This window comes from Anarhichas minor, unplaced genomic scaffold, assembly GCF_050575085.1.
Source record: "Anarhichas minor isolate MPS153535 unplaced genomic scaffold, ASM5057508v1 ptg000043l, whole genome shotgun sequence".
In the NCBI taxonomy this organism is placed as follows: domain Eukaryota; kingdom Metazoa; phylum Chordata; class Actinopteri; order Perciformes; family Anarhichadidae; genus Anarhichas; species Anarhichas minor.
In genome coordinates this window covers 1,046,686-1,061,411 of record NW_027466489.1, presented here as the reverse complement: position 1 = coordinate 1,061,411, position 14,726 = coordinate 1,046,686, and the positions used below count along the sequence as shown (strand labels likewise).

Genomic DNA, 14,726 nt, shown 5'->3' with positions numbered 1-14,726 from the left:
TTGAGAAAATACAGTGTGAGTCAGATTATCACATTGTGAGGGGTGTCAGTCATTCAGTGAACAGTGTCCAACAGTTCCCGAATGATTACATCCAAAGTGTAACATTGACTGTCACCTTCAGTTAAGAAGCAGCAGTTTGGCATTAGACGTATTTGCATAAACATTAGCTCTCTTGGGGTTTGTTTTCTTTACTTAGATTTGCTATTCTTCAATAACACGTACTATGTACTAAGTAATGAGGAATACATGTTTTGTAATAATTAGAAGCAAACCGGTCTCTGTCATGGTTTTAAGTTTTTCGAGGGTAGAATAGTAGTAATCTATAACAAAATGACCTGCTTAATCTACTATAAATAAATTACAAAAAGCTATTCAATTAAAAAAAAATTTTGTGTCTTTGGTATTTTTGTCATAAACACTGAAATGCTGATTGCTGGGTAATATGTATGTTGATGTTGTCCAATATCAAGTCTGCATTCAATGATGTGACGATACAATATACGGTGGCTAGTCTAACCTGTAGAGACAAGGTGAGCGCAGCATCATGCCAAACTAGCAGTCATGCTTTTCAAACATAAAAGAGCCAGTAAGGAGAGAAAAGAGAGAAAATAACTTGAGGAGAAGGTAAGCAGGCCTAATTTAGATTCCTTTGCTTCGTTATAAACAGTTGCCAGCCAAGAGTGTGTGCTTCATAACTATCTAGCGGGCACCGGGGTCTGTCATACTAACTTGCACCAGGGCCCGTCACAAGTACCTTTACGGCACTGCATGTTGGACTTGTTCATGCAACCCTATACTGCAGACCTAGATCTTAACACCGGAGGTGAAAACTAATTACAGTATTTACCTAACAACCTAAAAGCAAAGCAGGGGTACTGGTACTTTATGGAGTTACATTACAACGTGTGATGGCACATTTTGAGCACAGAAAAAAATGTAATTCAAGCACATAAGAGAAATTAAGTTTAGTAATAGCCACATAAGTGCACAATGATAAACACTTATGTGGATGAAGGAAACACTGTAACAAACATGTTGAGCTCAAAATAGATTTTTGTACAAAATATAATCTTTTTGCTTGCAAAAAATATTTTTCTGTGCTCAAAATGTCCCATTTCACCAAAGGGATGAGGCACAGATATAAGTCTTTTTAACTGTACTTCTTTAGAAATACAGCAATATATTTTGGACAGTTGGTCAGACAAAACAAGGAATTTGAAGAGATCACCTTCAGCTTGAGGACTTTGTGATGGCTGTTTGTCAGTAATTACTGAAATTTTATAGAGCAAATGATAAATCGATAAATAAAGAATCGATAAAGGTGTCCTGTACTTATGACAGCTAAGGGCCACGTGTATCCCCAGCAACTTTACGGCTGCAAAGTGCTGCTTATAAATCAACACATAAAGAATGTAACACTCTGGATAGGTGTCCTTCTGCATTGGCACCTGAAGTGGATTTTTGAACACAGAACTTTTACTTACAAGCTGAGTATTTATACATCTTCATATTGCTGCTTTTACTCAAGCGAATGAACGGATTACCTTCCCCACTACTTGGGACACCTCAGCAGCGGCTTTTTGGCAAACATTTCAACTGGCTTCAGGTGGAGAGAATGGCAAAGATCCCAGTCCATGCTGACTGACCAGACTGCCACAGAAATAGTGGACGGAAACACTTACAAGTTTCCTGTAGTGACAGTTAACTGGCATAACCATAATGTTTGAAGAGTGAGCTTCCCAGGAAATGTCCCCTGCCTGCCAGACAGCTGTCTAATCATATAAGAGACTTCCCAGCTCACCTCTGGGCCTCTTCCATCTGTCTCCTGTCTCCAGACCGGATGTTATTACATATCATCATAATGGCATGACGCTGGGATACTGCATGCATGTTACAATCACGCTTCAAACATTACTGCGTGTCAGCTTCAACAGCCAGGTGTGCTCACTGGTTCATGTGTTCACTGCTTTCTCTTTTCCCTCCAACTCCTCAGCTGACCCGGGATGTGATAATGGATCACAAATCAACAAGACGGTAAGGATGATGCCATGTTTACCTTCAAAACCTCATTTGACTGCAGGCTTTCCTCCCCCTGCAGACAGGATTGGCTATTAACGCACATGTAGGAAAGTAGAAGCTGATCAGTGTGGTACACGGTGTAAGGATGGCGTCAAGGTCATTTGAGGGTAACTAGGAAATAGCACGCTGTTTAATAAGCAAAGAGCCATCTGAAAACCCATCAAACTGTCCCGTTCCTGTTATTCCTCTCACACAAGCGACTTCAGGACGGGCAGTTGACATTTGAATGCGGTTACAATACATCGGTATCTAATCAATACTCTGCTGCAATCGTCGTGGCTGGAACACATTTATGTGTGCTTCAGGAACAGCCAAAAAAATAACTCAGTTCATCGCAATGTCATACGCTCACCGGCATTACCGCACGTGTTAGCGTCCCAACATATCAGTATCAACAACATCCTCGGCACACAGCGTCATGCTGCAGGGTAAGAAACCTAATACAACTTAGTATCGAGGGAGAACGATAGTCCGCGTATACAAAAATAATGTGCAAATAGCTGATCAATTCAAAACACTGCCGCATTCTATGACATGCATGGGGAAATACAACAGGGGCAAAGAAAACGGATGGGACCATTTCTGTCAATAAATAGTTCCTGAAATACGACAAATTATGAATTTCTATTGAAGAATTTCAAACTGAGGGCTACAGTTGTTGGAGCTTGAGTACATGCAGGTCTGTGCCAAAGCACCGCTCCATGCATTACACATTTAAAGGGCACTTTACCTGGTAGCTCAGGATGCTCTCGGGGTCGTTGACGGGCGTGCTCATGGCTTTTGGGTTAACCTGCTCAGTGTTCACGAAGTATACAGGTGAGACTTGCTCAAGGGGCGATCAGCCACTCGGCGATGTTTTAGGACCTTTTGAAGAAGCGGTCACGAGTTGGCAACAGCAGTTGCTTCTGTTTCCGCAGACATGGTGAGATTAAACATCTCGTCCTGATGAGGAAATCGGTGAAAAGCGTAATTTTGTCCTCCCCGTGTTATGATGATCTCCCGTCGGCGCTTCCACCTCCCCTCCCTCCTGTCCTGGCTGTGGGAGCAAGATGCAGAGAGCATCGCTGCAGCATCAGCCAATCAGAGCGCAGAGGCACACAACGGGCTGCAACGCGCTGCTGCAACCCAACCAAGACAATGATATTAAGCTTGTAAAGGTACGTTGCTCTACACACAATATCCAGTTTAGCAGCTTCTCACATTTCAGCTCCTAAAATGTGCTGGATATGATCATTGTGTAGAGTGTTGTTGCTTCTAACACGTCTCTGCATTCACAACGCTATCCCAATCATTAGAACCATGGTGACACAACTTCTTGGCCTATTTTTATTTTCTTTACTTAGGTCCTATTTATTGTATTTGGTGGACAGAAGACGTTGCGGAAGAAGTGCTTAGATCCTTTACATGAGTAGGAATACCACAATTAAAAATGACTCCATTACAAACAGTCCTGCAATCAAACATTTACAAGAGTAAAGAGGAACATTAGCTACAAAATATACTTCAACTGTATATCAAATAATGATATAAAAATCCAGAGGTTTATGTTTTTATTATTAATTATATTATATTATATTATATTATGTAAATGAAATTAAGATATAGTGTTCAGTAAAGTAATAAATGCATAGTGAGCTGTGCGCACATAAAATGAAAGAGAGAACAGCGACATTATTGATCTTGTAACACACATAGTGCGTAACCAGAAACCCTTGGATGCCATCTTGTGGGAAGGTAAAGCATTAAGAAAAAGATATGTTTGTAATAATCCATGTAGGCTACATGGCGTAAAACGTGTTTGACAGAATGACATGTGTTTATTTAAGATGCAGGGCAGGTCGTTTTTTTCTTAAACCGCTGCTGATTGTCACTTGTATTGATAAGGAAGCAAAACATGTGAAATTAAGCAACCTCCACATTGGCCTCAGCATGAACTATATTGGTCAAAACAATCTGAGGCTGTTCTGTCAAACTGCTGCAATATCAAACACTTGGTTGGATTTAGCTCAGCAGGTGTCGCTACACGTGTTGGCAGTTGCTGAGTGATCCACGTTCTTCAACGCATGCTTAAAGGCGGTAGATTTGTCCTCACCCTGCACGCGGCGTCCTGTTTCTCCATGGGCTACGGTTGTTGTGGAAACTTTAAACATTCTAGTGGGAGCATGCACGGTTGTTATGGGAACGCTCTGTGGGAGCGTGAAGGAAGCAGGACTGAGCGAGTTTATGGGCAGAGTGCACGAGTCACTGACAACTTTAGGTTTGTATGATAATGCTCGAAGTAAAATGTCGGCTGCTTTTGTTTTTAGATGTATTTTAGGCGTAGCTTTTATGTCTGACAGCTGATCCGTAAGTCAACGGTCGTTCAACGTGGATATAGCCTAAGTCTATACTGTTGACGTGTTTCATAACCTATTCATGCTTTTTTTTTAAATCTCGTGCATGCCTTATGTACTGCGTGTTGGTCCGTGTGTGCGCGCGCGCGTCTTTGTGCGAATGGGTATGTCAATGAGAAGCTATGACAGCCTCAGTCAGCTCTCTCCAGATTTAGATGCCTGCTTGACCCAATTTACATCCTTCTTCAGTAGCTACAGAGGCAACGTATGTGCAACAAACCATATAGTTTGTGTTATGTTTTCTCTGTTTATTCCTCAACAGCAGAGGACACCACGTCTGGCAGTGAAGAGGTAAATGGGAATATTGCATTTGTAGATCTATCTATCTGTCTGTCAGAACAGAACACTGTACGCTGATCAGCTGAAGAGAGAAACATGTATCAGTAACATGCAACAAATGCCAGGTAAGTGAATAGAGATCTGCTTATTCAAATACATGCACATGTGTTGTGCACACAGTAACTTTATACTGAAATTTGACCACGCAGTTCGTCTCAGTGTTACAATCCACAGTGGCTCCAGTGGAGGGGAGGTTACGTCGCAGTGTGCCAAGCCTGCCGGCGATCAAACCAGACAGGCTAAAAGCGGCTAAAACGCTGGTGACGAAAGCAGTGAAGGTGATTATATCTGCAAGCTACATGTCACTGTAAGAACTCTGCATTTCCATGTGACCCTTTTACTGTCTCTCTTGCACTCATTCTCAGCGGAGGAAAGTGTTTTCAGTGCAGGGACCCTACCCTGTGATCCGTGCAGCCTTATGGGCCAGAGGGTGGGTGGAGCGTCGTTTGCCCCATCCTGTCCAGAGAGCAACTCATTCCCATGGCAACGAGGAGGAGAATGGTGGTGATGATGATGGTGCTGTCAGTGCTGATGTTACTGGTGAGACAATGGAGGCCACATTCCTAACAGCTACCTTATTAGACATTTATGGAAAAAACAAGATGAAGTGTCCATGCAACTAATGCGATTGAAATCTCACTACAGGCTCAAAGGAAACATGTCTGTATATAAGGGATTGAGATAATGGAACAAGACTGGATGTGTATTGTGAGACAGTGCACACAGTATTACTAACAAAGTGTCAATCAATCATATTCTGTCGGTTACATGTTGTGCAAAAGATCAGGAATACACTTCGTTTAGTCAGAGCTAAAAGTGCAGGAGGGGCTAGCGTGTATATATATGTGTAATTGGAGCACTAGTTTAAAAGGAAACATGATACATTGTGTGACACCAACCTATAACAAAGACCACTACCCTCTCAACACAGCCCTCTCTACACATATAAGCCTGCATGCACGCACACTCTTTCCTTATCTCTTTCCAGAGAGAGTGGATGAAGGCGAGAAAAGGGAGAACCTTGATGACATGTATGACCTCATGGTAAGATAACGATCAAGTGAACCAACATGACACTGACATCCTGCACAGTCCGGAAGCAATCAAATGTGCTATTAACTGTTTTTCTTGCATTACTTCATTTCCATTTGTCTTTTTTCATCACACTGTGTATTCTAGCTCAGCCCCAACTGAATTTCTCCAACCTTTTTCAGTCTCGCCTGGTTCGAAATGAAACAACTTATTTCCACTGGACAACACGTCGGGATTACGTAGACTGTCGCTCCTTACGGAATGACCAAATGACCAACCACTATGCAAATTCTTGGACATTTACTACCAAGGTCTCAACCCTTAAGAGTTTTTAATGATTGACTGGCAAAAATACAAGCGTAAACTTTGGCCATAGGTACAGCTAGTACTCTCTATCTCCTACAATATGTATATATGTTGGTTTCTTTCAGGTGGGGCTCTGTGTGAACCTGCGTAACCTTCAGTGGTTTGATACAGCAGATCCTGATACCTTCTTCCCAAGATGCTACAGGCTTGGGGCAGAGGATGAAAAGCAGGCATTTATAGGTCTGCTGTACGGCTCTATAACACATATCCACAGTTTTGCGCTATCAAAGATGCAAAGACAATGCACAAAGTAACAAGTGGACTAGTCACAACAGCTGTCTTAGTTTTATTCATGATACATAATCAACAAAACGACTTGCCCTTTCTCTCTTTCTTGAGATCTCGTTCTGTTTTCTATGACAATAGAGGATTTCAGGAAGACAGCATGCACCAGCCTGCTGCAGCATGTGGTTGAGACAAGTAGATGGAGGAGAGATGGAGCAGAGGGTGAGGAACAACATGCCCAGAACAGATGTGACCTGGCCATGATTCTATGACACCAATCTTGTTTTTCCTCTACAGAGTTGGATAATGTGGAGCATCGTTTTGTTGGTCCAGGAATGATCGACATGGCTTTGCACGTGTGTCAAGAGTTTCTCAATGTTTTAGAGCACGGCGACATTGATGTTTCTGTAGAAACACCACCCTCAGTGGAGGAACAGAACTGGGCAGAGTTTCTGCAAGACTACTACATGGTTGTGCAGTAAGTATGTTTTCTGGGAGCTTCCTGAGTTTGCTAGAATGATCCTTCTTACGTTATATTCCATTTCTCTGTGTGTTGCACAGGACAATAATGTCCATGTGCAACACTCAGAAATTAAGTGTTTTTAATAGTCATTGGTTGGTATTTTTAATGTCAAATTTTGTCATTTTTTCCAGTGGGAATATGTTGTATGTATATGTATATGCACTGTATATTGCATAATTACTTTCTGGAGTAAAGCATGATGGTAAGATCTAGTGAATCTGCACATTAATAAACTCAATCTGTGAGTCTAATGTTTGTGTGTAGTGAAGGTGCACTGATCAGGGGTAGCAGTGTGTTTGTGGAGCGCTGCCAGGCCACTTTAATCAGACTGCAGAAGGCTTGCCCTCAGCTGGATACCGATGGACTAAATAACATCTGGATTATCAAACCAGGTGCCAAGTCAAGAGGACGAGGTGAGGTTTAAAAAATGATAGCGACATGATCATCATATATATCACTCTTTTACTTTCTCTGGACACAATACTGAAAACAATATTGAAAAGAACAATTTGTGTTGTAAATATTATGATTGCAACATGAACCTATTGCTTAATTATTCTACATTTAATTAGGAAAACTAAAATGACGATGCCTACAATTTCTCTTGTAGCCTCAGTATGACCAAGGAAAGTTAGCCTGCTATTTGTTTAGAAGCTCGTCAGAAACACCATGTCCTCTTAGTTTAATGCAGTTTTGATTTGTTTAAGCCAATTGTGGTTCCTCTTTCCTTTTCCATGTCACCTCAACCACCCAGGTATTATGTGTATAAATCGCCTGGAGGAGATTTTGGCACTTGTGGATGGTGACAGAGCCCTGACTAAAGAGAGTAAGTGGGTGGTTCAGAAATATCTTGAACGTCCTCTGTTGGTCCATGGCACCAAGTTTGACCTCCGTCAGTGGTTCCTCGTCACCGACTGGAACCCTCTGACTGTCTGGTTCTACAGAGAGTGCTACCTGCGATTCTCCACTCAACCATACTCCACAAAAACTCTGGACAGGTCAGACAGTGGGTCAGACAAAAGAGAAAAATAAATGATTTACTTGCACTTGAACTTTCCTATATCTTGCATCTAGAATAATTAGTGGAGGGATTGATTAAACACTTCAAGTAGACTAAATGTACTCATTTCATTCAAAACACTTACCTCCATGGCCTAACCTCCTTCGTTATTTTCCTCAGCTCAGTCCACCTGTGCAACAACTCCATCCAGAAGCACTTTCAGCCGTCCTGTGAGCGCCATCCAGGAGTGCCTGAGGACAATATGTGGTCCTGCTCTCAGTTTAGGGCCTTTCTGCAGCGGCAGGGCCGTGGGGCAGAGTGGGAGTCAGTGGTGGTCACGGGCATGCAGCAAGCAGTGGTCCATGCCCTGCAGACAGCCCAAGACCTGGTGGAGCCCCGCAAGGCGAGCTTTGAGCTCTACGGAGCCGACTTTATGTTGGGCAGAGATCTGAAGCCTTGGCTTCTGGAGATCAACGCTAGTCCGACTATGGCCTGCTCCACAGCTGTGACCGCTCGCCTCTGCCCTGCTGTGCAGCTGGACACACTGAGGGTTGTGCTGGACAGACGGACTGATCCTAGTGCTTACACAGGAGGCTTTCAGCTAATCTTTAAACAGGTTGAAATATATTTACACATCATGCCTAGAGACAATAGGTGTTCATTTCCAGGGGAATTACTCTGAATAATAGAGGTTACACTAAAAGCATTTATTTGTGTCTTACTTTTTTCACCCTCCCAGGCTGCAGTTGAAGTTCCTCCGTATGTGGGAGTGAACCTGCTGGTGGAAGGAGCCCCCATAAGGCGATCCAGACATCTACTTCATAGACAAACTGTTTCTAACCCAACTCTCGCCATGCAGTTCCCACTGGACCAGTCGTCAGAAAAGGTTGAAACGACACGTAAACCATCAGGTCAGAGGTCCTACGCAGTCTCCGCTTTTCGCCACTCAGGCAAGGAGAACCGAGCTGCTGGAGAGAAAAAGAGACAGTTGACATCAACATCTTCTAAGAGGGAACCTGAGGAGAGAGCAGATGTCCAGAATACCTCCTGTGTCCGCAGGTCCTGTTGCAGTCTGGCATGTGAACAGCCTTTGGTGGTACACACTGAACCTCAGAGGAAAGCGCAACGTTTGGGTTTGAGTCTTGGTGCCAACGGGGCAACTCTAGTCCCACGGAGCCTTTCCTTTTCCCTCAGCCCTCCTCACAGCATGTCAGATTGCAAATCTCAGGCCAACCCAGGCCACGGATCACACATCTCCAGATCCTTCTTTCCCCAGAGAGCTTTTGAGCTCCAACACAGGACTCCTAACCGGGGCTTTCCTTCACTCCGGGGTCCCCTTCCTACCCTGGAGGTCTTTAGCTTGCAACCAAACATTGTGGCTGGAACCACTGCCTGTCGTAATCCAAATGTGTCCTCTCACCCCAGTGTCCACAGGCATCAGTTATTCCTCTGCTCTCGAAGGCAAAGCATGGATACATTTAAAGAAGAGTGCACAGGGGAACATACAAATCAGCGGGATTGAGTGTCACATAGGCTGGAGCCTGATGAACAACACATTAAATATTACGTTCACAACATACCATCAATTTCAGTAGTAAATTTGAATTAGGTTTTAGTTTGGCTGACTAGAATCTAAATATATCTATATGATTTACAATTATGTTATGAATGTAACAGCAATCAATACTGTGTTGAAGTTTATTTGTATTAAAACAAACAAACAAAAAGAGTTAATGTCTTCAAGTGTCTCCAGTATGGCAGATATTCCAAGGTGACTGGGCAGAAAATACTATAACAAAATGACCACTGTCCATTCTCTGCAGATAAATAATCTGATTTATGTTAACGGGATATATATATATTTTGAATGGCCAGCAGGTGGCAACAAAGGCTCAATGATCTAACTGCATGTTTATGCCAAAGCCTATCTAGAAGAGGGACTTAAAAGGAAAGAGCTGTCGGTTCTTATCCAGATGTTGCCACACATTCAGAAACACCTGCTGTATTTGGTCTTTTAGCCTCTTTTTAAACATAAAGTCAACATACATTTCCTGAATAACTTAGACATCAATACTCACTCAAATAAAAAGTTATTTATTGTTAACATTAAAAAAAAAAAAAATTCTGGGTGTTTTTATTGAGCTCCATGACTTTAAATAAAGTACTGAAATTGGCAAACCGTAACCTATATAATTATATTATAAGAAATCGAAACAGACAGGAAACAATGGGGAAGGGAGACAGGTATGACGTGCAACAAAGGTCAAACGGGAGATGTTGTGGTTATGCATATTAACCACTAGGCCTCCAGGTCCCAACTACTGACATGAGTATTAAAAGCATTATTTAATAATAGTAAATGATTAAACGGGCTGTAATGTGTTTACTACAGCTTTAAAAGGAACTAATGACATTTATTGTGCGTTTACTTCAGTTTTTAGGACAAAACAAACACTCCTACAACACAAAGGATAGTGGAAACAATAATATGAGGTTTAAGAGTTTGTGGTGTTAAACATAGACATTGGAGATGAGCTGTGTTGATTGTAAGTGCAGTCACATAGCTAAACAAATGTGATTGGGTAATAAATAGTATTAGTTGAAATGTATGCGTTTGTAGTGCGGGGAGTGTAGTTCGAGAAAGAATAAAATAGAGAAAATGTCTCCCCGTCAAGGCTGTTAACAAGAAGCGGATGGATCCTGATGATTGCCTCAGGAGCTGAACTGAAACGGTTTACACTCACGTGTATTTACTTGTTGTATTATTGGTAGGCACATATGGTTAACCAGCAGGAGAGTGTCTCACACACACACACACACACACACACACACACACACACACACACACACACACACACACACACACACACACACACACACACACACACACACACACACACACACACACACACACACACACACACACACACGCTTTCCTTCTCTTTCATATACATATAGTACAGGCGATTTTCCACTGGAAAAAAAATACTTTATTAATACACTTATATAATGTATACCAACATTTATAGACAAAATACGTACATCAAAACATCTTTCATGTAGGTCCCAAAATATAAAATCTCAAGTACCTCTTTCTATAGAAAACTAGTCTTCTGGTAAAACTTTTACATTCAACTTCTCTCCTCCTCACTCCTTTGACAGTATTCATACGTAGTACAGAGAATAAACATCTGAGATTTATCAGCTTTTCACAAGTAAAAGGCAACAGCAAGAACAAACACCAGGTTTGACTTGAGCAGAAACAGATGCCGAGTATGCAGACCAGGTCCAGCACAGTGCTACAGTTTGTACACAGTTTTTTTTTTTTTTGAGTACAGAACGTACAATTGTCTGCACGCCGCCCACCTTCTATCGCTCCGGACGGACAGAGTGCGAGAACAGGTATCAAAAATAGAAATGTACAAGAAGGCTATGAACAATAATTACATGGAATCCATCTGAACTTGTCTGTTTGTCAATTAAAAACAAGACTTCTCATTCAGCGTGGCCATGTGGTGGCCCATTCCTTCATCCATGCATTGGGTGTACCTTTACTCTTGTCTGTACACATTTGAGGAAACCCTTGTGTATGGTGCCAGTCATCATAGTGTCTGGTTCTATGGGCATTCCCAGTGATGAGCGTAATGGTGACCTAAAGGACATGGGCAACAAACTTTGGGTGAAAAATGACCTCTAACATTTGGTGCAGCACTTTCTAAAGTACAAAGATGACGTGTCTCTATTGCAGCTACAAGATGCATCAGTCATTGGCGTTTAAACTTTAACAGCAGCATCTAAAACGTATCTTTCTTTACATTCAACAAAGTGTGTGTGTGTTGGTGTGTATGCAGGGCAGGTCCAGTTTATATGATACATTTGCACTGAGTAATACCACTGAGCATTTAACATTCAACCAGAGCTTTGCGTCCTTCAAGTGTGGACGGATGTTGCTCTCTCCTCCATCTCCTCTTGATCATGTCTACAAGTCCTCCAGTTTGCTGTTTGACCTCCAGGCTGAAGAACAGAGAACGGGAATGAGGATGGGTTATGGAAAGGCTCAGTCATGTTTTCATTCCTACTACTGGGTACTAGAACAGGATCACCTCTTCACCCCGCTTCTCTCAGTCTTTGGTTTCCTGGTTGAGGGGTGGTACCTGCTTTAATGCCTGAAGGAGGGCAGGGGAGTCCATGGGGGTCTGAGATATGGCTGGGGCCGGAGAGCCTCCCCTAGGAGACAACAGTAGCTGAGGTGGAGGCGGTCTTTCGCTGGGCATGGTGGGTGCAGAGCCTCCCATGCCAGGGTAGAGCATGGGCATGGCCCCGGGGTACCAGCATTTCTCCAGCATTGGCAGGTAGGCTGCAGCGGAAGGTGGAATGAGGTAGAAAGGCATGCAGAGGGGATGTGGAGGAGTTGGACGGTTGGGGGATACGCTCAAGTAACTGCCGTAGCCGCTAGACGATGACGTTGATGATTCTCCTCCTGAGTCCTCTGACGACTCCACCCGGGGGCGTTTGTGGCACGGCTCGTCCTCCTCTTGTTTGATACCGGAGCTCTGCCTCTCGGCGAGTGCTCGCTTCAGATGGCCCTCATGACCGTAGTAATCTGGACGTCCCTGTTGCGCAACAGATTCAGTCTTCTCCAGCTCGCCACCATAGCCGCTGTCTGTATCCGTGTCACTGCCACTCTGCTCACTGCTCGTTGGAGCGTGCGCCCGCTGGATGACGGGCACACAGTTCCTCCCGTAGCCTTCGGTGGGTTTAGAGGGTGCGCTGGTGGGCATCTCCTTGTGAGGTTGGTGCTGGCGGTAGGCAGGGATTTCTTCAGGTTGAGGGCTGGGAGGAGTGCGGGGTCGGAGCGGACTTTGCAGCACCTCTGCGGCTAACTTGTGAAGGTAATTGATGACATGGGATGGCGTGAAATCTCCATCAGTTTCATGATTGCCTAGATACTGAAGCATCTCCTTGGCGCAAATGTGGAAGCCAGAGAGAAACATCTCCTCTGACTTCTCCTGGTTGACAGCAGGCTGATCTGTAAAGACAACAAGAAACCACACAGTCAGAAATGCTGCAGTTTGAAACAGACGTCCCTTTTACAACAACTATAGCTATATTTGAAGTCACTCATTTGCCTGTAGTTCTGCACAATCCCTTCATTGTGTATTCATCTTGATAATTTGCTCGCTGTCCAGCAAAACCATCCTGCTGCATGTGCATATTTGTGTGTGTGTGTGTGAGTGATCTGCAGCTCACCAATTTGCATGCCGTTCTGCAGAGCAAGGATCTTCTGCTGCTGCTGCTCCAGAAGAGAGGTGATGGCTTTCACGTGCTTGAGCGTCAGCTCTAAAACCACAGCCTTCTCCAGATGGCCCAGAGTCTGTGGGAAAGACACACAGTCAGCAAATCCTCACCTCTTATATAAAAACACAGAAACTACACTGTACTGCTCATGTTCACATCATCACAACTCTACAACAGCAGCCATAAAGGCAAAAGTAATCAATTAGAAATATTCAATTTGATATGGGATCATATACATTTCATAAATAATAGCAGTCTGGAGTATCAATTTGATTGCAAGTTCTTGTTTCATTGTGTATTGGATTGAATTTTTTTTTAATCCCCAGTTTAAACAAAGGCACATGACAGAAGACACGTCCTCTTCAGCGTGAGCCGTCATCCACTGACTGCTGACGCACTCAGCACTGAGGATGTAATGCCACTGAACAGCCACTCGATGGCGCATGCCACTCAATACAGTGAATCCCATTTTCCCTCCCAAGCCACAGCACGAACTTACCGTGAGTTTCAGGTGCTCTGGTAATAAATCTTTCAACTGAGCGATGCACTCGTTTATCCGGTCACGCCTTTTCTTCTCAATAAGTCTGTGAGGCAGCTTGTAGGTTTCCTGCAAGAATAAAACAGCATTGTTGGTTAAATTCAGCTGATCCTAGAGCGCACAGATATAGCTCTTTATGATCAGAGGCAGTCACTCCGACAGGGAGGACTCCAGGAGTTATGTCATAGCAGAAATGCGGTCAACCATTTATAATACTACAGGACTAGTGCTAGCCTAATTCATTCCTTGTAGTTTACACCCTTTAGTTAAAAGATGTGGTTATAACTGAAGAAGTAAAATAATAACGGACCTTGCTCTCCTCCCCTCTCTTCATTCCTCGCCTGGGTTTATAAACGTACATCGGGAAATCCATCCTAAAGAAATACAAAAAGAGAAGAGTTAAGTGTGAGGTAATGCTTTGGTGAAGCTAGATACAGAATATGAATATGAAGTGCGATTGAGGAAAGCATTTTTCAAAGTGTAACTTACCCCTGCAAGTCCGACAGATCAGCCTGGTGTTTGGACAGAGGAGGTGGTTGCGCGCTTGGGATTCGCTCCATTCTTTTCAATCCAAGTATACAGTAAATTCCAGCTACTTCTCCAATACAGTTACGAATAAAAACGCATTTATTTACGCGTGATAAAAAATGTTGAGAGGGGAAAAACAAGGATTTGCTAAAATACACTGAAATGCCAGAAGAAACTGTTTCGATTGGTATTAATTCCGCAGGGTTTCAACAGGCAACTAGTCGCACTGGTGTAAACAGTTAAGAGTTAGTGCCTGCAATTTCCACGCCGTGGCCTTGCAGCAGAAGGAAGGTAACCCTCTTTGGTGGCGCGTTGGGAAAGTGGGGGGGGGAGGACAGCGCGACGAGTTAAATAAACCCTCTGACTCTCCGCTCCGCCTGACCTACCTCTGTCACATGAGGCTCA

General features: G+C 43.3%; 2 protein-coding genes across 2 annotated transcripts; one reads left to right on the top strand and one right to left on the bottom strand.

Moving 5' to 3' along the window:
• Nucleotides 1-4,860: 4,860 nt before the first annotated feature.
• ttll3 (tubulin tyrosine ligase-like family, member 3) lies at nucleotides 4,861-9,479 on the top strand. The gene is made up of 12 exons (XM_076111142.1): nucleotides 4,861-4,876; nucleotides 4,971-5,089; nucleotides 5,177-5,351; nucleotides 5,800-5,855; nucleotides 6,026-6,154; nucleotides 6,275-6,389; nucleotides 6,576-6,656; nucleotides 6,732-6,912; nucleotides 7,222-7,370; nucleotides 7,712-7,955; nucleotides 8,138-8,573; nucleotides 8,697-9,479. The coding sequence occupies exons 1-12, from the start codon at nucleotides 4,861-4,863 to the stop codon at nucleotides 9,477-9,479; spliced, it is 2,484 nt and encodes an 827-aa protein (XP_075967257.1).
• Nucleotides 9,480-10,924: 1,445 nt separating this feature from the next.
• On the bottom strand, nucleotides 10,925-14,706 carry LOC142970549 (class E basic helix-loop-helix protein 40-like). Its single transcript, XM_076110857.1, has 5 exons — nucleotides 14,283-14,706; nucleotides 14,104-14,167; nucleotides 13,755-13,862; nucleotides 13,208-13,331; nucleotides 10,925-12,986 (listed from the first exon to the last, which is right to left on the bottom strand). Exons 1-5 carry the CDS (start codon nucleotides 14,351-14,353, stop codon nucleotides 12,079-12,081), a joined length of 1,275 nt encoding a protein of 424 aa, XP_075966972.1. The 5' UTR covers nucleotides 14,354-14,706; the 3' UTR covers nucleotides 10,925-12,078.
• Nucleotides 14,707-14,726: the final 20 nt, after the last annotated feature.

Bases quoted from the DNA above. Each gene is read 5' to 3' on its own strand.
- ttll3 (XM_076111142.1), top strand. The intron at 5,856-6,025 runs GTAAGATAACGA...AACCTTTTTCAG, and splicing joins ATGACATGTATGACCTCATG to TCTCGCCTGGTTCGAAATGA. The intron at 7,371-7,711 runs GTGAGGTTTAAA...TCAACCACCCAG, and splicing joins TGCCAAGTCAAGAGGACGAG to GTATTATGTGTATAAATCGC.
- LOC142970549 (XM_076110857.1), bottom strand. From the start codon at position 14,353: ATGGAGCGAATCCCAAGCGCGCAACCACCTCCTCTGTCCAAACACCAG. The intron at 14,168-14,282 runs GTAAGTTACACT...GTATTTCTTTAG, and splicing joins GATCTGTCGGACTTGCAGGG to GATGGATTTCCCGATGTACG. The intron at 12,987-13,207 runs GTGAGCTGCAGA...TTGTCTTTACAG, and splicing joins GCAGAACGGCATGCAAATTG to ATCAGCCTGCTGTCAACCAG.